The following is a 20,487-nucleotide window of genomic DNA, read 5'->3' as shown; positions in this document are numbered from 1 at the left end:
TGCAGGTCAGTTTTGGAGATGCCTTCTGGAAAAAGCTTGCAAAATTATGAACGTGAAACTAGGAACAAGTGAACATTAATTTGAATCCAGTAAGAAGAGGCCTTGAAGGCCCCACGCTCAAGCTTCATCACCTACACACCAGAGGTCCTAGAGGGCCAGCCGACATGTCCCTCTGTTGGACAGAGCCACATGGCCCCCAGTGATGTGTGGATTCACACAAGTGGGAGCATGAGTGCCATCCTGTTATTTTATATTCAGATGAACTGATTATCCATCTGTCCATCTGCCATCAGTCTGACCATCCATCTACACATCTACCTGTCCATCTGTCCTTCCCTTCCTCCATCCATCCAACTGATATTTGTTGAGCACTTAGTCTATACTGGGTCCTAGGGATCTATTAACACCTGACCTAGTCCTGTCTTTAAGGACTGGACATTTGTGCAGGAGGACAGAGCAGGGCAGAGGGTGTTGATACTCCGTGTTGGGGGCTGGGAGGCAATGCATTGGGGAGCCTGAGGGGGTTCAAATGTCAGCCTTTGGGAGGTAGCCAGAAGCACCAGTGTGAGCAAAAGGAAGGGGCCTAGAGTGAGCTCAGCATTTGGGGCTCTGACCCAGAGCAGCTTGAGTCCCCTTCAGAAAAAAAATAGAAAAGACCCTGGTTGAGGGCACAGATGGGGTCACCAGGGACACACCAACCCTTGCTCTTCAAAGGAGCCCCTGGAATGTGGCCCAGATTCTATAATGAAAGCAGTGGCTATTTCCAAGACACTTTGTAAGCTCGTTCCTCATGGTAGCAGTCATGGGGGGACTTTCTGCTCTTTCAGAAAGACAGACTGACACCTGCTGTGTACCAGGCATTGGAGACAGCAGTGAGCAAGGTCGTGTACACTCTGCCCCTCTAGCTCCAAGGGCTGGTGGGGAGTGAGGATGTTGGCAGAAGCCCTGCTCTGCAGGGTCTCAGGTGCACTGTGGACTGAAAGTTTCATTCTGAAGCCTCTGAGGAGCCGTGGAGAATGCACCTGTGGTCTGGAAGACACAGAGAGAACGAGGCAGTCCCTCACAGACAGTCATATTCTCTAGGCAGGAAATGATGGGAATGTATCATGATTTAATTTTTGTTCAGGATAGGAAGGAATTTACCGCTTGGCATTCAATTTCTTCAATCATAGAATTATAACAGACCGCTTGTCCCTATTAAATTTAGAAACCCTGGGGCACTTGGGTGGCTCAGTCAGTTAAGCAGCCGACTTCAGCTCAGGTCATGACCTCACGGTTCATGAGTTCGAGCCCCGCATCAGATTCTGTGCTGACAGGTCAGAGGCTGGAGCCTGCTTCAGATTCTGTGTCTCCCTCTCTCTCTCAAATATAAATAAACATTAAAAAAAATTAGAAACCCCTTTTAAAACTTGATACTATCATGGTATTACTATTTTAAATGAATGCAAAAGAAGGCCATGTGAAGAAGCAATAAAGCTTTATATTTCTAAATTGTCCATAACCTGCCGGCTCTGTAACCTCCTGGGCAATCTTTGGGATGCCTCGGGAGCATTATCTGAGGCGAAGTTCAGAGAAATCATAGAGCTCTATCTACAACAATAAAATCTGGGGGAGACGTTTGCCAAGAAAATTAGGTAACCACAGTACTTTCTCATTGTCAATGTTATAAAGGCCATTCGAGCTGGCTCTCCATTGTACCAGAGCCGTGTCTCCTCTGCTTCAGATATGATAAAAGATGGTCCAGATTATTCAAGGTGCTCACAGCACTTTCTTCAAAGCCACGTACTTTGTCCCCCCACTTGGGGAAGTCGGATGCGGGGCTGGGAGAGGAAACCTGAGTTTGAGGCTGCAGGAACTCCCACAGAGGAAACATCACTGTCCCCTCTGTGACGGAGTCCAGCTCGTGCAGGTCAAGGAATTGAAACTTCTCCCAGGAGGTGACACTCAGAGACAAAACCACCCTTGAAAGTGTGTTAAGTGGCCCACAAAGTTGAGCAGATCCAAAGCCAGTCATCAGAATGCCCCCCCAAAGCTGGAGAACAGCCGAGCTAAGCAAAAGGGGCGGGGAAGGGGGAGGGAAGAGAGTCTTCGGGCAGGTCATGGGCGTCCAGGGCTCCTGCTTTAAAGATGGCAGTAAATAGAAGCAAGCTGGAGCCACGAAGTGAGGGCCTACTGATGCCTCAGCCACAGTGATCTAACCATGTGGGGATTCACTGGGCAGGTGGGTGGCACCATGAAAGCGAGCCAGAATTCTGCCAGTCGGTTGGTCCCTGCCCCAAGCCCTGGGAGCATCTTCCTGTGGCTCAGGAGTCTGTCTTGCAGGATCTCAACAGGACACTTTCCCCTGTTGGAAAGGCTAGATGCGGGGACCCCTCCTCAGTGCTAAGAGGCCATCCAGCCCTGCCTGGGGTGTTGAGACAATGAGCAACTCGACTCCCTGTTGTCTCTACAGGAGAGGTAGCCCCCTGCTCATTGGAGTGCGCAGCAAATACAAGCTTTCCACGGAACAGATCCCCATCTTGTACAGGACACGTAAGTTTTTCGAGAAGGCCTTGAACAGGGCAGGGGGCTCTCGTGCAGGCAGATGTCTTCTGTCTTCCGGGGCTGGTCCGCATACGGCTCCAGGTCAAAAAGGCTTTCATGCAACTGAGACTTGGGTCCCTTTTTGCAAAAGCTTTTTATTATAGATATTTTCAAACACATACACAAGTCCAGGGGAAGGCATGCAGCTCCATTACATAAAGGCATCCACGCTCTGGTATGAGTGTTGATTTGCTTTGTTTTGTTCACAGCCATTCAAAAAGCTCTTGCAGTGGCACCGTGCTATTTGGGGATCATTTTCACGATTTGGCTGACGCAGCCAAAGCTAAAAATTGCAGATTTCTCCCACACATATTCAAAGGGGAAGCTGGCGCCTTGCTTCATGTTATTCAAACAAAATAGTTTAATGTCACTTGCAATCCTTCCTTCACCAGGCAATTTCGAGAACGTAAAGAAGATCTGCAAAACAAGAATGAAGAGGCTGGACAGCTCAACCTGCCTTCATGCCGTGGGCGATAAAGCAGTGGAATTCTTCTTTGCTTCTGACGCAAGGTAGCTAAAGCTTGTTTCCTTTCTTGCTAGGATTATGTAACCAAAAATGACTGGCCAGACACCACCATTTTTCATTTATCCCCGCTTTTCAGCTGTTTTCTTACAGCAAGGGGCAGGGATGATGGCAGATTTCAGTTCTCTGTGACCCTTCTCCGAGAACCTCAGAGAACCACTGAGAGCACCTCATGACCAAGGGCAGGATTCACTGACCTCCACAATGTTTTGGGGCCTGCACAGAATAATTGAATTATTTGCCAACATTTTAAAAGGGGGGAGATTTCACATAAAATTCTGGGTTTCTAGCTTCTCTGGAAAATCAGCAGATCTGAGCACCCTGGGTTGTGCTCCCTCTGGCCCAGGATGTCTGGGGCCACTCAAAGGCTATGCTCCCTTTAGCTAGCTGAGGCAGGTGTCTTCAGACCTTTGGTCCTTCTCTCACCCCACCTGACTCTGCCTGAGTCTGAGCACTCATGATGAGAGGGCCAAGACCTAGGAGTGTGGTCCAAGTCATTTCTAAGTCCATGTTCTCATTAACAGACAATACTTCTGAAATTTGAGGAAGTCTGCTTCATATCCATTTTAGTACAAAAAATTTATACACATCCATATACACATACTCAGAAAAGACCAAAACACTTTCCTGGTAGTTGAAATAGAAAACACTACCATAAGGGTGCCTGGGTGGCTCAGTCAGTTAAGCGTCTGACTCTTGATTTGGGCTCAGGTCACGATCTCACGGTTTGTGAGTTCGAGCCCTGCATTGGGTTCTGCACTGGCTGCTTGGGGCCTGCTTGGATTCTCTCTCTCACTCCCTCTCTGCCCCTCCCCGCTTGGGCTCTCTCTCTCTCTCTCTCTCTCAAAAACAAATAAACATTTAAAAAAAAATTTTTTAAATCCAACTGAAAGGCTGTTAGAACTAATCCTAGAGGCTAGTCAGAGAATGAAGATGTGGAAATCAGACATCCCAGCAGTTCGGCTATCAGCTGAACAAGGCTGCAGAACCATATCCACCCCGTTTGCTCTTGTGCTTCCTCACATGACTGGCACAGTAAACCCTCAGCAAGCCTTTCTTGAACAAAAACCAAAAAAAAAAAAAAAAAAAAAAAGTAATCTATTTACCCGAGCTAGAAAAACTATTTTAATCCCTTAAGATAAATCTTAATAAAAATAGTCCAGAGTCTCTCCAGAGAAGACTACAAAAGTCAGCGATGAGAAACAAGACCAGATTTGAATAAAGGGAGAGAGTCCACACTCCTTGGTAAAAAGGCTTAATATTATTTAAAAAAAAACTAATTGGTTTAAAGTTATTTTAATAATTAAAAATTGTTTTTTAAAGATAACTGACTCTCCTTAATCTGCAAATTTGATGGTATAATTAAAAATCCTCACGATTTCTTTGCTTATTTAGGATTTGGAACTTGGAAAGATGATTTTACAGTGTATGGTGTGTAGACCAGATATGGGTGACCCTCCCAGATACGGAGGCACACTGTAGAACCCGCAGGGCAACAGTAGCCAGTGCTGAGGGCTTTGCCAGGATGGTCTCATTTAATAAACACAACCAGGGCACCTGTGTGACTCAACTGGTTAAGCGTCTGACTGTTGATTTCGGTTCAGGTCATAATCTCGCAGTTCGTGGGTTTGAGCCCCGAGTCAGACACTGTCAGCACAGAGCCTGCTTGGGATTTTCTCTGTCTCCCTCTGCCTCTCCTGTACACTCTCTCTTTCTCTCTCTCTCAAAATAAATAAGCATGAAAAAAAGCAAACACAACAAACTTCTAGTGAAGGCACAGTGATCATCTCCCATTTTACAAATGAGGAATTTGACATAGGGGCTCAGAGGGGTCATATCTGGGCTGCTTGAGGGCACAATGCTGGTAACAGACAGAAATAAGGATACCATATTGGGTCTGTCTAACTCCTGGGCCAGTAGTCTTTTTTTTTTCTTTTTTTTTTTTTTTACATTTATTTTTGAGAGAGAGAGAGACAGACAGAGTGTGAGCAGGGGAGGGGCAGAGGGAGAGGGAGACACAGAATCAGAAGCAGCCTCCAGACTCTGAGCTGTCAGCACAGAGCCCAACGCAGGGCTCAAACCCAGGAATCGTGAGATCATGACCTGAGCCGGCGTTGGATATTTAACCGACTGAGCCACCCAGGCACCTCTGGGCCAGTAGTCTTAATGATGGATTATACCACCATCCATTTTGTAAATAAAAATAATTATATTTAAACGTGCAGGGGCGCCTGAGTAGCTCAGTCAGCTAAGCATCCAACTTCAGCTGAGGTCATGATCTCATGGTTTGTGGGTTCGAGCCCCACACGGGGATCTGTGCTGATAGTTTGGAGCCTGGAGCCTGCTTCAGATTCTGTGTCTCCCTCTCTCGCTGCCCCTCCCCCACTCATTCTCAGTCTCTCTCTCAAAAATAAATAAAATATTTTAAAAAATAAAAAATAAATAAATTAACATGCAGACACACACGCACACGTAAATGCAAACACACGTGTATTTAGCACTGCCTGGAGAGCAATACAATATAAGTGGTGTTTCTCTCTTGGAGATGGGATCAGGCCATTTTCTTCCTCTTATTATTCTGTGTTTTCTACTGTTTAAACAATGCATGTATACTGTTCAAAGTATTTTTTTCCAGTGCGGTGGTTTCCCATCCTTCTTTAGAAGTCTGTCTTCCTGAGCATCTGTTTAGAGACACCTTTCTTAGGGCCATGGAATGTGGCCACTTCTTTCTTTAACTTTACATCAGGAATTATAAATGTTCATTTTTTGGCACAGGGCAGGTGTGGGTGTGGCACTTGGTGGAATGAGGATTTTTTTCTCCCATGGTCTTACAAGTGCCACCTTCATGGTTTTGTTTTTTATTTGTTTTTCATTTTTGACCATAACTATGTACCACTTGTGCTATTGATTAGTTTGCTTTTTCACCTACCAACTTTTCTAACGCCATTTATTTTTAAAAGAAACTTTGTATTGCCATTTTGCAAGACAAAAATTATCATTACTTTCCATACAAAGTTATTATAAAAATAAGCACAATGGGGCACCTGGGTGGCTTAGTCAGTTAAGCATCCAATTCTTTATTTCAGCTCAGGTCATGATCTCACAGTTCATGAGTTCCAGTCCTGCCTTGGGCTCTATGCTGACAGCACGCAGCCTGCTTGGGATTCTCTCTTTCTCCCTCTTTCTTTGCCCCTGCCCTCCTCCTGCACTCTCTCTCTCTCTCAAAAAAAAAAATAAATAAGCATAATGACTCCACATTTCATTGGTGGACGTATTTTTTACTTTGCTTTTAAACTATCCCTTTTTCCTTGCAGGGAGTGTGTGTGTGTGTGTGTGTGTGTGTGTGTGTGTGTGTGTGTGTGTTATGAAACTGAGTCATTTGTCCTCATGACTTTCCCACTGTCTGGATTTTGCTGAGAGAACCCCCCATGGTGTCATTTAACACGTTCCCCTGCCCACTGCATTTCCCGCGCACTGGCGTTCACAGGTGTCTACAAACTTGATCTCCTTCTGGTTTGATTTTTTGGCAAGACAGCTTCATAGATGGTGGTGTGTCCTTCTATCAGGAAGCATATATGTTTATTGTCTGTCTTTTTATGCTGTTAAGATTGATCAGGGGGTTCACGCGCCAGACAGCCTCACCCATCCATTGTAAAGCTGCTCTCTGCTTTTCACCTCTTGGTTTCAGCAGAGCACTTCATGGTCCTTACTTAGAACTATTAGTAATTAGGAGTCCATAAATTGACTATTCTGATGCTGTCATTCCTTATTTATTAGCTGTAGTCCATCCATAAATTTGCCTTCATGAACAATGTGGTTATTCTGAAAGATCAGATCAGTTTAAAAAGCAAGATAAATGTTTCATTCTTTCCTGTTCCGATTTAGAGTAATGTGTTGGTTCCCAAGCATTCTCCAAAGGTGACACTGTCTGGATTATGATTTGAAGAAAGCGGTCATAAAAGGCCATCTGTGAGATTACTGGGGAAATCTGAACATACTGGATATTTGATGATATGAAAGAATAACTACTAATTTTAGATGTGATAATGGTATTGTGGGTTTAAAATTTTTCCTTCTCTTTTAGAGATAGAAGGTAAAATGTTTACAGATGAAATGATGTGATGTCTGAGACTGGATTCAAAACAATTCTGGGGGGAAGGAGAAAGGTGTGAATTGATGTGTATAGTGTAGTGTCCCTGTCCCTCCTAAAATGCCATCTGATGCTACTGATGGGGACCCATACTGGGGAGGCAAGTGAGTGACTGCCTTGTAGCTGTCAAGCACGTGCAGGCCCCGTCTGTGATGCCCGTGTTTCCCTTGCTCCAGTGCTATCATAGAACACACCAACCGAGTCATCTTCCTCGAGGATGACGACATCGCCGCAGTGGCTGATGGGAAGCTCTCTATTCACCGGGTCAAGCGTTCAGCTAGTGATGACCCATCTCGAGCCATCCAGACCTTGCAGATGGAACTGCAGCAAATCATGAAAGGCAGGTGTCCTCTGAGGGTCTGTGTGCAGCGGCCTTGGGGGGGGGGGGCAGGTGCTCGATGGGGGAGCTCCTGAGACTCTCTGTCCTACCCTGAGTAGGTGCCACACCCCTCCTACCTGCCATGGCCATTAGGGTGGCGTTGCAGGTGCTCTGTGGCTTGCCCAGCCCAGGGGATGCGGGGAGCCTTGTCCTGCTCCCCCAGCAGGAGTTCCTGACTATATAAAGGCACTAGGTCTCCCTGCTTGATCTGACCAGTCCATCAACTGCCTCCCTTTACTAACTCTCTGGGACACATTCTTCTACCCAGACATTTCTTCTCTGGGTCAGAGGCCTGCAATAACAGGGGTCTGTGGACTATTTCCTTCTTGTGAGGAGAGCCTGTCTCCCTACACCCCCTTCTCCACAGGGCAGCCTGGGTAAACATTTAGGAATGTGAATCAGACCTTTTTATCCAGCTGCTTAAAGCCCTCCAATGGCCACCCACTGTTCTGAGAATAAAATCCACACTTCCTGCCACAGCCCACAATACCCCATGCCCAACCTGGCCCCACCTCACTCTACCCTTTTCCCACTATGCCCTGCCCCCTCTCCAACCACCTCACTGTTACTTAGGCAGGCCAAGTGCTTACTCACCTGAGGGTCATTGTACTTGACTGACTACTTTTGGTCATTCTACCTTGATCATCGCCCAGTCAGAGAGCTCTTCCCTGACCCTCCTCACTTGTCTTGTTTGCTTTATGGCACCCTCTGTCAAGTCCCCAGCTAAAGGTGGCAGACAGGAAACACTGCAGTGTTTGGAACATTCCCACCCTGTCTGTGAATACTTCCAAAGCTTGAGGCACAACACCTGTCAGGGGCCTTAACCCGTTGCGGCCAGATCATCCCTTTGATGTCATCCAGTTCCATTCAAATCAGAGCCCTGGAAATGCATGTGTTGGCTGAAAAGGTTTTTATTTAATACAGAAGCTCGGAGGGCATCTGTTGAAAAGAAGATTGCCAGGGCACCTGGGTTGTTCAGTCGGTGAAGCGTCCGACTTCGGCTCAGGTCATGGTCTCGCAGTTTGTGGGTTCGAGCCCCACGTCAGGTTCTGTGCTGACAGCTTGGAGCCTAGAACCTGCGTCAGATTCTGTGGCTCCCTCTCTCTCTGCCCCTCCCCCTCTCACACTCTGTCTCTCTCTCAAAAATAAATGCTTAAAAAAATTAAAAAAATAAAATAAAATTGCCTATTTCTCAGGGCTTACTTCTTTTGTACTTCCCTAAGTAGGTTGGTTTTTGGAAGTGAAGCATTTTCCTTTCCTCTGCCCCTGCTGAGAGGAGTATTGCCCCAGAAAGACCAGCCACATATTTGTTGCTTACTTCTTTTGCTCCTTCAAGCTGCAGGGTCTGATACGCACACTGGAGATAGTAATCTTATCTGACCTGTTTGCCTCTCACTTGTTACCAGGAGAATCAGGTGAGACGGCCCCTGGGACGCCCTTGGTAATGTGCAGTGGCCTTCCCATGTGTCACTGACACTAAACTGCATATCAGCTTTCCATCTTGATTGGAAGTTAAGCAGTGGTAAAACAACTGAATTAAAATTGACCTGCTTTTTTGGTGTTTTTTTTGACCAGGTAACTTCAGTGCATTTATGCAGAAGGAGATCTTCGAACAGCCAGAATCAGTTTTCAATACTATGAGAGGTCGGGTGAATTTTGAGACCAACACAGGTAATCCCCCATCCATGCCCTAGGTCGAGGCGCGTCCCCGTGTGGGGTTAGCACTAATGCCCCCTGCATGTGCCCCACAGTGCTCCTGGGCGGCTTGAAGGATCACCTGAAGGAGATTCGACGATGCCGACGGCTCATCGTGATTGGCTGTGGAACCAGTTACCACGCCGCAGTGGCTGTAAGTCCAAGGCGCTGGGCCCTCGATAGCGCTGGGGAGGGAGCAGCAGCCCAGGACAAGATGTGTCTTAAATGCCATCATGTGTTTGACCTCCCAAATTTGGTGCCCACAAGCCGACATGAGAGCCTTTCTCCTGCAGTGTGGCCTGTGCATGTCTGAAATTCCCTTCACCACCAGGACCCAGAGGTGCCACTTCATAAAACTGTCCCCAGAAGCCCAGCTGCCTGTGTCTCTGTAGTGTCTGTGACTGACTTTGGTCCCCATTCTTGTTGGCTTTAGACACGGCAAGTTTTGGAGGAACTGACTGAGCTCCCTGTGATGGTTGAACTCGCCAGTGATTTTCTGGACAGGAACACACCTGTGTTCAGGGATGACGTTTGCTTTTTCATAAGCCAGTCAGGTAAGGAATACGGGTTCACGTGAGTTCATCTCAGGGCTCTGTCCTCTTGGTAACACACCATGTATCTCCTTCCCTCCTTCATCCAGTAGAGTTCTCTGCACACTGAGCATGTGCCAAACTCTCTTCTCAGTTGACCCTCATAACCATCAGTCACTGTCTCATTTTAGGGGGGAGCCATGCGACCAAGAATTCTCCCTCCTCCTGCCATTCCAAGTCCAGAACTTAAGGGACCACTCACCAAAGTGCTTATACATAGGTGCTAGGTTTATTTCAAAGAGAGAAAGTTCTTCAAAATTCTGCTGGTTGAGTGTCACTTCAAGAACTATGTGGATGCTTTGCAGTTCCCATGCTGTCCAGCAGGGGATGCATTGAGAGACATTGCTCAGGTGTAGGCCCAGCACACCCTCAGTAAACCCTGCCTGGGTGCCATCCTAACTCTAAACGTGGGCACCTGCTCCAGTCAGGCTGGGCAGAGAGTCAGGGAGGTGATTCATGGCCACATGCTTGGACTTTCTATGACCTCCAGAAGGATTTTTAAAACATTTTAATTATGGAAAATTCCAAATCTCTGTAAAAGTAGAGAGATTTACATAAGGAACTGCCTATTCTCAGCAACGATCAGCTGAGCAGAGTTTGTGTCATCCAGATCCACATTAACCTGTCCCCTCCCCTGGGTTATTTTGAAGTCAATCCCAGACATGATGTTGCTCCACAAATACTTCAGAATGGATCTCTAAATGGTAAAAGAAAAGAAAAAAAAAACATAACCATTATGTCATTATCACAATTAAAACATTAACAGCAATGCTCTAATATCCACTGGGACTTCGAATATTGCTTCCGGTTTGAATTTTGAAGACCCATTTCCATTTCCATGACAAACTAAGAAAAACGAATACAGACACACTCACCCTCCGGCTGACAACCTGTAGCCATGTGCTGCTGTGTGACTTCATTTTGTTTGTTTGTTTGTTTATTTATTTTGAGAGAGAGGGAGCCCATGCATGCACAAGTGGGGGAGGGGCAGAGAGGGAGAGAGGGAGAATCCCAACAGGCGCAGACCCCGAAATGGGGCTCGAGCCCATGAACCAATGAGATCATGACCTGAGCTAAAATGAAGAGTCAGACGCTTAACCAACTGAGCCACCCAGGAACCCCTTGATGGGTTTAATTTTATGATCGGACCGTATTTAATTTAGTTCGAGGTTTCAAGGCTTACAAATACAGGGTGCTTGTGCTGGCTTATTTGTGAATCTATTTAAGTAGCTTAGTTATAAAAATAATTTTGAGTTCACACTGGCAGGCTACAGAAGTGTTTTGCTTTAAAGCAATGTTAGATCTATTGGAGAAATGCCATTTAGTGGCATTCTTGCTTTTTTTCAATTTTATTTATTTACTTAATCTCTATACCCAGTGTGGGGCTGGAACTCATCACCCCGAGACCAAGAGTCACATGCTCTTCTGACTGAGCCAGCCAGGCGCCTTGCATTCTTGCTTTTTATTTGTATTTATTTATTTATTTTAAATATTTATTCATTTTTGAGAGAGAGCAAGCACAAGCAGGGGAGGGACAGAGAGAGAGAGGCAGAGAGTCTGAAGTGGGCTCTGTGCTGATAGCAGCAAGCCTCATGCAAGGCTTGAACTCACAAACCATGAGATCATGAACCATGAGATCATGACCTGAGCTGAAGTTGGATGCTCAACCGTTCAACCGATTCAGCCAGCCAAGCGCCTCACATTCTTGCTTTTTAAATGTTAAATCTCAGCACATTCTGAAGAAGGCAGCTTAAAGTCCTAGAAAGGATGCTGGGCACCTGGCTCACCTGGGTTGGCACCAGTCTGTCGCCCACAGCTGCGTGGCCCTGAAGGAGCAAGGCTTTGGTTTCTTCCATCTCTGGGGATCTCATCCTCACGGGGAGAATGGGGTCAATGGCCCCATGGGGTTGCCAGGAGAGTTCCATGACATAGCGGATGAGAAAGTGCTTCCCACATAAATAGCAGCCGAACCTTGAATCCAAGAATCCACTGGAAACATGGTTGAGAGTGCATTTTCCTTTCTGAGCACACGCCGGCTGCCTGTGGGCTCTGATTTCTGCATAAAAGAGTAAATGAGTTGGGGGACAGGGGGTTCGAGCTGGCAGAGCCACGCTCCTGAGAACACATGGCTGAAAGGTGGGGCCCGTGTGGCAGGTGAGACCGCAGATACCCTCCTGGCATTGCGCTACTGTAAGGACCGTGGGGCCCTGACCGTGGGCGTCACCAACACCGTGGGCAGTTCCATCTCCCGAGAGACCGACTGCGGTGTCCACATCAACGCAGGACCAGAGATCGGTGTGGCCAGCACCAAGGTAGTCACCTCATGCATGTGTCCTGAGGGAGGGCTTCGGCCAGATGGGTGGACAGGAGGCTGCGGGTTGGGGAGGGGGCGCTCCCAACAATCTGTCTCCTCCTGCGTGGTTCACATGCGCACATTCGCCCCTGCTCTGCCAGAGTCACCGTTTTATCCACAGGCTTATACCAGTCAGTTCATCTCCCTGGTGATGTTTGGTTTGATGATGTCGGAAGACCGCATTTCACTGCAAAACAGAAGGCGAGAGATTATCCATGGTTTACAGTCTTTACCTGGTATGTTTCAGAATGAAACTTTCCTTATTTTGAAATCCAGTAGACTGTCCTTAGTTGCTTTCTCTTTTGACTCTTTCCCATAAACAATGCTGTTAATCACTTCCTCCTCTTCAAAACTTCCTACTCACCACTAAATGCCTCCAGAAGCTCCCACTGGTCCAAGATTAAAGTCCTCACTCCTCACCGGGTCCTTGAACACTGCACACTGGACCCCTGCCACCTCTGACCTCATCCCACTCTCCTTCCCCTCCCTGGGCTCCTTCATTGACCTTCTGATCCTCAGCAATACCAAGCTGTCTACCACAGGACGTTTGCACTGACCCTTTCCTTTATAGGAGCCCTCTTCCTCCAGCTCTCCATACAACTGATGGCTTCTCATTATTCAAGTCTCAGTTCAGATGTCACCTCCTGGAACCCTTCCTTGCTATCCTAACTAACCCCCTGCCCCAGCTGTGAAATGTTAGCCCATTTCTTTTCTTTATAGCGTGTGCCATGGTATGAAATTACCTGTCCTCCAGTGTGCTGGCTTGTCTCCCAATGAGTATGTCAGCCCAGTGAGCATATAACCCTAACTGTCAGGGTCACTGCTGATATCCAGCCAAGGCAGGCATGGAGTAGGTGCTCAGGAAATATCTGAGAAGGAGCAGATGGCCCTAAGCCTTTTCCTGAACCAGAGTGCTCCTTCAGTCTCCCCAAACTTCCCTCTTTGGCTGGGTCCCTCCCATCTATTGTAGTCGGTGAGATGCAGTGTTTGTCACACTGAATCTCAAGGTTTTGGGGGGGGATAATGGTTTCCATCATTCGCCCACTGGTGTGCCCTGTCCCGTGTGCCATCCTGAGGGCCAAGGAGATAACAGCTCCTTTCCTTCAGACACTTGCTCTCCAGGGAAGGAGAGAGACCTATTGGGTTTTCTTTGTGCAGCCCTGAGATTGCAAAATGAAACAGACATCACCCCTTGGCTGACATGAAATGCCGGGGGCAGGATGGTCACAAGGCTGTGGGACAGCCCCTTCCAGAGATGGGGTAGGCACTGGGTCCATCCTGGGAGCCAGGGGCAAACCCCAGAGAAGGCAGTGAGGGAAAGCCACCATCTAATCATACAAAGCCTAGAGATCTGAATCTGGCCCACACAACATGCTGAAAATTTACTGACAAAAAACTGGTCTTCACCTTCAGCCAGGTACCAACAGTGCGAAAACAGGACTCTATCCTGATGTCTAAGTCAGCCGTTCTCAAGATGTGGTCGGCAGGTCTTATTACTATTTTCACAGTAAACACGCTATTTATAACAAATAAGATGTGTTTGCCTTTTTTGCCGTGTGGACATTTGCAAAGGCAGCGGTGGCTACCGCTGGCACCTTAGCACATGCCTCCACACATCCCACTTCACTCAAGGACTTCTTCACGAGGCAGTAAAATGCATTAGTCTTAGTAAATCGCAACACTCTTTAGTATTCTGTTTCCAAGAAAAGCATCCTGGGATTGTTTGAGTAACAAGCTGATTAGAGTACTTGGCAGATGTTTTCTCAAAAATGAACAAAGTTAGCCCGCCACTCTAAAGAAGAAAAACTGACAGTATTTGTTGCCAGTGATAAACTTCAAGCTCTCCAGTGAAATTTAGGATTTGGGAAAACTTGTAGCTGCCAGCATGAGCTCGACCACTTCCCACACTTAAACACAACTCTGATGAAGCCACGGTGACTTTAGCATATGTGATTTCTAAAAAATATTTTATGATGAAGTGTGTCCATTTTTAGAAGATTTGCATAACTCAGTCAACCTATGTTTTCCAGATGGTCAATGCATGATGTGACAAAATTATACACCATGTAAAACATCCATTTAAATAGATGCAAGATTGGGGCACTGGGTGGCTCAGCCGGTTAAGCATCTGACTTCGGCTCAGGTCGTGATCTTGTGGTTTGTGAATTCAAGCCCTATGTTGGGCTCTGTGCTGATGGCTCAGAGCCTGGAGCCTGCTTCTGATTCTGTGTCTCCCTCTCTGCTTGTCCCTCCCCAGTCATGCTCTGTCTCTCTCTCTCTCTCTCAAAAATAAAACATTAAAAAAAATTAAATAGATGCAATAGGGGTGCCTGGGTGGCTCGGTCGGTTAAGTGTCAGACTCTTGATCTTGGCTCAGGTCATGATCTCACAGTTGGTGAGTTCAAGCCCCATTTTGGGCTCCGCACTGACAGTGTGGAGCCTGCTTGGGATTCTGTCTGTCTCTCCTCTCTCTCACAGTAAATAAACTTAAAAAAAATAAAAGTTTTAATGTAACAAGGTAGGAAAAGCTTATTGAGATGATTTCAAATTCTACATTTGCAACTACTCTTTTAAGAAATTACTGTTTCTCCAGACTGGCTGATTCAGTCACTAGAGTATGTGACTCTTGATCTCGGGGTCATGTGTTTAAGCCTGCAGAGATTACTTAATTAACTAATTAAAAAAAAAAAGAAATGACCATTTCTTGAGTTTCATGTAATATCAGAGAAGAACATTCACAATTTTTTGAAAAAGTTATTTAAATACTCCTCCCTTCTCCAACTACAAATCTCTGTGAGGCTGGATTTTCTTCCTATACTTCAACCAAAAAAAATGTATCATGAGAGTTTGAATGAGGAAACAGATATGAGAATCTGTCTTTGTTAAAAAGTCAGACATTTAAAAAATCTCCAAAAATTTAAAACTACTATTCTCACTAATTTTTAAAAATGTATAATAGGTTTATTGTTACTTTTAAATGAATGAATACAAATATCTTTACTTTTCTCAGTTTCTAATCTGGTAAACATTGAGAGACAGAACCAACAAAAATAATGGCTCTTAAGGATTCACAGTAATTTTTAAGAGTAAAGAAGTCCTGAGAACAAAAAGTCTGGGAAACACTGGTCCATCTTACACTGGGCATTGTCTCTAGATTTAGCATGTGGCCTGGATTGGGGGGGGGGGGCATTAATTTGGAGTGTCAGCTCTGTGGCTTTCCACCTGGTGACTTAGCCTCTCTGAGCCTCAGTTGCCTTACCTGTAAAATGGAGCTAGAAATAACACCTCACTGCTTATCTTACATGCTCAAGAAAGTATGAACATAAATATGAATTGCCATCCAACAAAACCCAGGCAAATCCCGCAAGTTACTGCCCACAATCTACATTTAACTTTTTTTAATGTTTATTTTTGAGAGAAAGAGAGAGAGGGAGACAGAGTGGGGGAGAAGCAGAGAGAGAGGGAGACACAGAATCCTAAGCAGGCTCCAGGCTCATCAACACAGAGCCCAACATGGGGCTTGAACCCACGAACTGTGAGATCATGACCTGAGCTGAAGTCAGATGCTTAACCGACTGAGCCACCCAGGTGCTCTTACATTTAAAATCCTTTTTAAACCAAGGCAAGGAAGCCAAGTGTATTAAGTGGTGTGAATTCCAAAACTATGTCTTATACACCATGATTTTTCTTTGTGAATCTTGCTGTAAAATCTGTGTGACTCACAACCCCTCACTGTGTTTGCGGCTTAGGGTTGATTAAGGAAGTGCTGTCGCTGGACGAGAAGATTCATGACCTGGCCCTGGAGCTCTACACCCAGAGGTCACTCCTGGTCATGGGACGGGGCTATAACTATGCCACATGCCTGGAAGGAGCCCTGGTGAGCCTCCTTTGCCCACCCCCCACCTCCACCAGCCTGGGCATGAGGGCAGACATGGGAGACACCCCGAGACACCAGCGGGAAGGGGGGAAGGGCGCTGGGCTAGGGGAGGGGAGCGCTTGGGGACTTGCTGCCACCTGTGTGAGGCTGCATCAAGCACCAGCTCATGACCTGTTCGGGCCCTGGGGATCCTGAGGTGGACGCTGCCAATCTCCTGAGGAGAAAGGGGCAGGGCACCCTTGGGTGAGCCCCTGAGGTGTCAACCTGCACCAGGCTCCATCTGGGATGGTCCATCCGTTCCTCATGAGTGTCTTCTGAGAGGCTAGCAGTTATTGTCCACATTTCACCTAGGAGGGAACTGGACCCCCAAAGGTTCATCTTGCTCAGGAGGGAGTGATTGGTCTGAGATTCAAACTCAGGTCCATGTGGCCTTGGGTTATTTCCACGACCACAAGCAGACTGTGCGGGAGGATTCAGGCCGATGAGAATTGCGGGGCAGGCTCTCTGTGGAGTTTCCCTGTTACCCCTCAAACTTCCAAGGGGATGCAGAGATCCTGAAGGAGTGAGCTCTGAAGGCCCTGCTTTTGTTAAACTTTTAACTGGCTGTTTTGTCCCACTGCGGCAGTAAAGAGCCAAACCTGAGTAAGAGAGCTGGGTAAGGGGCAGGTTCCAGGACCACAGAGAGGGTGAGACAGTGCTGTCCAGGGGGCTGAGCCTACACTCACTGTCTGCTTGCTGCTTGTGGATGGGACTGCCCAACCAAAGAAAACGGGAGACAGGGTCACAGGTGAGGCAGCCATTGGTTCCCCGGGCAAGGGCATCCTTCCTGACCCAGCTTGGCTCCCCTCCTCTTAGTAGGGAGCAGGTCGCTGCAGGGGGCTGGGTGGAGTACACTTTCAACTCCCCCCATGCCTCTGCCCCCTGGTGCAGGGGGCCGGGGGGGCTCATCTGCAGTGTCCCCAGCGCACTGCTGAAAGATGCGTATTCAACTGCAGCTCCCAGTCAGTCCTGGGGGGAAAGAAAGAAGCTTTGACGCTGCTCCTGGCACACATCAATGGTCCCTCTGTGGTCTCCTGGGGGCCAGCACTCCAGCTGTCTGTGGCATTCGGGGCGGAGTCACCCACACTCCTGACAGTGTCCTGCCCCCCCCCCCCAAATAAATAGTTCTAGGGGAGCTGAGAAATATTTTACTAGACACTCACCAGTTCAGTGATGTAGGGTTAATGGGAACTGAATAGAAATGGATCTCCTGAACATAGGGGGAAGTTCTAGTAACGTCCTGATGCATGTTATTTTGCCTCATAAGTAAATTGGAGCATCCCTTTGGAAGTTATTAATGGTCTAGATTCGGGGGGATGATCTATCGGATAATTGAAGAAAGGTATTTCTAGATAGAATACAGTGCCATCATTACAATTTATAAATGTGGGGAGGCCACGGGTTAGTCACACAGCAGAAGGGAGAGCCAGATCGACATTGACTTGTCTATCCAAGGGTGGTGGCTGTGCTGGGGGGCTGGTCTGGGGGACACAGGCTGCGTGCTGGGCCTTGTGCATGCTCTGGACAGCAGCCAGCCCTCTCCCTTGGGCCTGGCATTGCCAGCAGCCCTCAGTGCTGTTGACCACCTAATGCATTCATCCACCTTGCAGCCCTCAGCTCCCTGCCTTCTGGATTCATCCCTCCCACAACTCCCCTTCCTCCCCTCTCTGACTGATCTCCTCCAGCCCGCTGTCTGTCCAGTGTCACACTGACCCCGCCTTGTGTTTCCCTAGAAAATTAAAGAGATAACCTACATGCACTCAGAAGGCATCCTGGCGGGGGAGCTGAAGCACGGACCCTTGGCACTGATTGACAAGCAGATGCCCGTCATCATGGTCATCATGAAGGACCCTTGCTTTGCCAAATGCCAGAATGCCCTGCAGCAGGTCACAGCCCGCCAGGTGAGAGCTCTCAGCTGGGCCAGGGTCCCCTTCTCTCCTGTCCTCTCCCACACAAGCCCACCTCACCCACTGTCGGCCAGCACTGGTTATGAGCAGCCCTACCACTGAGCAGGTGCGATCACGTGCTCTCTCCTAGGCCCCCCCTCCTGAGGGGCACACACATTCAGAAATGACTGGCCAGCCTGTGGCCACGTGCACAATGGCTCTTCAGTGAGACCTTGTGACCCAGACTGCCCCGAGCTGCCCCAGATTCCAGGCGTGGAGCTGCCCTGAGATGGGAGTGCAAAGCCCCCACAGATCCATCCTGGGAGGGCTCATGAAGTTATAGGGAGGTGAAGTCCAACAATGCCCTTGAGCCAGTGGCCGCCATGCCTGGCTCGGCACAGTGGCCAGAGAGAAGGTATAAAACACAAATCACTTCACTGCCTTGCTTAAAACCTCCCGGTGGCTTCCCATAAAACAAGAGTGACCACAAGCCGGTATTATGTGGCCCCTTCCTTCTGTGTCCCAAGCTGAAGGAGCCCAGCTGATTTCTGCCTCTGAACCTCTGCTCTGGCTATTCCCTCTGACCTGAATGTGCTTTCCACCACTTTCAGAGAATTGGCCTGTGGTTATTCACGTCTTAGTCCAAACATCCCCTTTTAAGAGAGGGCTTCCCAGACCTCACCAGCGTCTCCCAATCACATTACCATGTTTTATTGCCTTTCTGGCATTCATCTGGAATTCATCGTTACTCATTGGGTGGCTTGTTTACATTTTTATTTTCTACCACTCAGCTATGAGCCCCCTCAGAGTGAGGAGTGGGCATGCCCTGCCCTTGGCAAGGCACATTGAAGCCACTCAACAAATGGGTGCTGGATGAATGGCTCAGAATGGCAGTCATCCTACCACGGAAGGGAGAGGAACTCACCAAACAGCATCAAACACCTTGCCCCTCACACTGGTCGTGCACATCACCTCACACATAATTCCACAAAAGCAAAAGAGGACTGTTATCCCCTCAATAACATTGACCTCAGAAACTGCTGGTATGTGAAGGGGGTTGCTGCTTTCAGAGACCACCTGCACATTGTGATCCTATTTTCCCGCTCTAGGGTCGGCCGATCATACTGTGCTCCAGGGACGACACTGAGAGTTCCAAGTTTGCGTATAAAACGATCGAGCTGCCCCACACAGTGGACTGCCTCCAGGGTATCCTGAGTGTGATTCCGCTGCAGCTCCTGTCCTTCCACCTGGCTGTTCTCCGAGGATATGACGTATGTCTAAAATCGCACCGAATCCCCCAGAGGGGAAAAGCATAACCCCAGAGTCTGACTTTGTTCTTTTTTTTTTTTAAGTTTATTTACTTATTTTGAGAGAGGGACAGGGGATCCCAAGCCGGCTCCGCAAAGCCCGACATGGGGCTGTGAGATCCTGACCTGAGCCAAAATCAACAGTCAGACCCTTAACCACCTGAGCCACCCAGGCGCTCCTGATTTTGTTCTTAAATGCTTATTTGGTGTAAATATTCATAGGAAAGGTAATTTCATTTAAAACAACTCTGTTTTTAAAGTAACTTCTATCCCTTGGAAACAATTTGGGACTGCAAGATTACGAAGACCATATCATTAAACTCATCACTCAGAGAGGCAATGTTAATTAGCAAATTTAATCATTTATTCCAGTCTTTTCCTTGTGCATGTGGATTTTTTAACATTTTTGACAGTATATCAAGGATGACATTTTACACTTTCCTTTTGAGTGTATTTACAAGTATTTTCTTACATCTTGAGTTTCATGTAAGCAACATTTAATCATTGCACAATATCCCAACATAGTCTTATAACATGGATTATAACAATGACTTAGCCGGTCTTCTATTATTTAAACTGTTGCTGATTTGGGAGAATATCTGCATAAATCACAATTGCAGTGAACATCTTTGCATGTACATCTTCCTCCCACATTTAAGATATCTCCTCAGTCTAGCAAATGATTCAACATTTTGAGACTCCTTTTTTAAATTTTTTTTTTAATGTTTCTTTTTGAAAGAGAGAAAGAGAGAGTGCAATCCAGGGAGGGGCAGAGAGAGAAAGGGAGACATAGAATCTGAAGCAGGCTCCAGGCTCTGAGCTGTCAGCACAGAGCCCAACGCAGGGCTCGAACTCACAGACCATGAGATCATGACCTGAGCCGAAGTCAGATGCTTAACCGACTGAGCCACCCAGGTGCCCCTTGAGACTCCAAACATATATCATCAATTTATGTTCCAGAAAAGAACCACCAACAAGTATGGAAGAACCTACAATTCACTGCATATAGAAATAGAAGTTTTATTACAATTGTATTTTGAGAAGCTTTTGAAGATACATAACCTTACAGAAAACAATGTAACAAGTACCTGGTGGTATACAAATC

General features: G+C 47.1%; 1 protein-coding gene across 1 annotated transcript in view; it reads left to right on the top strand.

Moving 5' to 3' along the window:
* The window catches only part of GFPT2 (glutamine--fructose-6-phosphate transaminase 2), a 48,398-nt gene that overhangs the window by 26,276 nt on the left and 1,635 nt on the right, over positions 1-20,487 (top strand). Inside the window, exons 8-18 of the mRNA XM_060636439.3 lie at positions 2,453-2,532; positions 2,976-3,093; positions 7,433-7,596; positions 9,211-9,306; positions 9,387-9,484; positions 9,764-9,884; positions 12,075-12,232; positions 12,395-12,509; positions 16,023-16,150; positions 17,923-18,090; positions 19,185-19,346. Of these exons, the coding sequence (XP_060492422.1) occupies positions 2,453-2,532; positions 2,976-3,093; positions 7,433-7,596; positions 9,211-9,306; positions 9,387-9,484; positions 9,764-9,884; positions 12,075-12,232; positions 12,395-12,509; positions 16,023-16,150; positions 17,923-18,090; positions 19,185-19,346 (1,408 nt within the window). The remainder of the gene's footprint in view (positions 1-2,452; positions 2,533-2,975; positions 3,094-7,432; positions 7,597-9,210; positions 9,307-9,386; positions 9,485-9,763; positions 9,885-12,074; positions 12,233-12,394; positions 12,510-16,022; positions 16,151-17,922; positions 18,091-19,184; positions 19,347-20,487) is intronic.

The sequence above is a fragment of the Panthera onca genome, chromosome A1 (genome assembly GCF_046562875.1).
Source record: "Panthera onca isolate mPanOnc1 chromosome A1, mPanOnc1 haplotype 2, whole genome shotgun sequence".
NCBI lineage: Eukaryota > Metazoa > Chordata > Mammalia > Carnivora > Felidae > Panthera > Panthera onca.
This window is presented reverse-complemented; position numbering and strand designations above follow the sequence as displayed.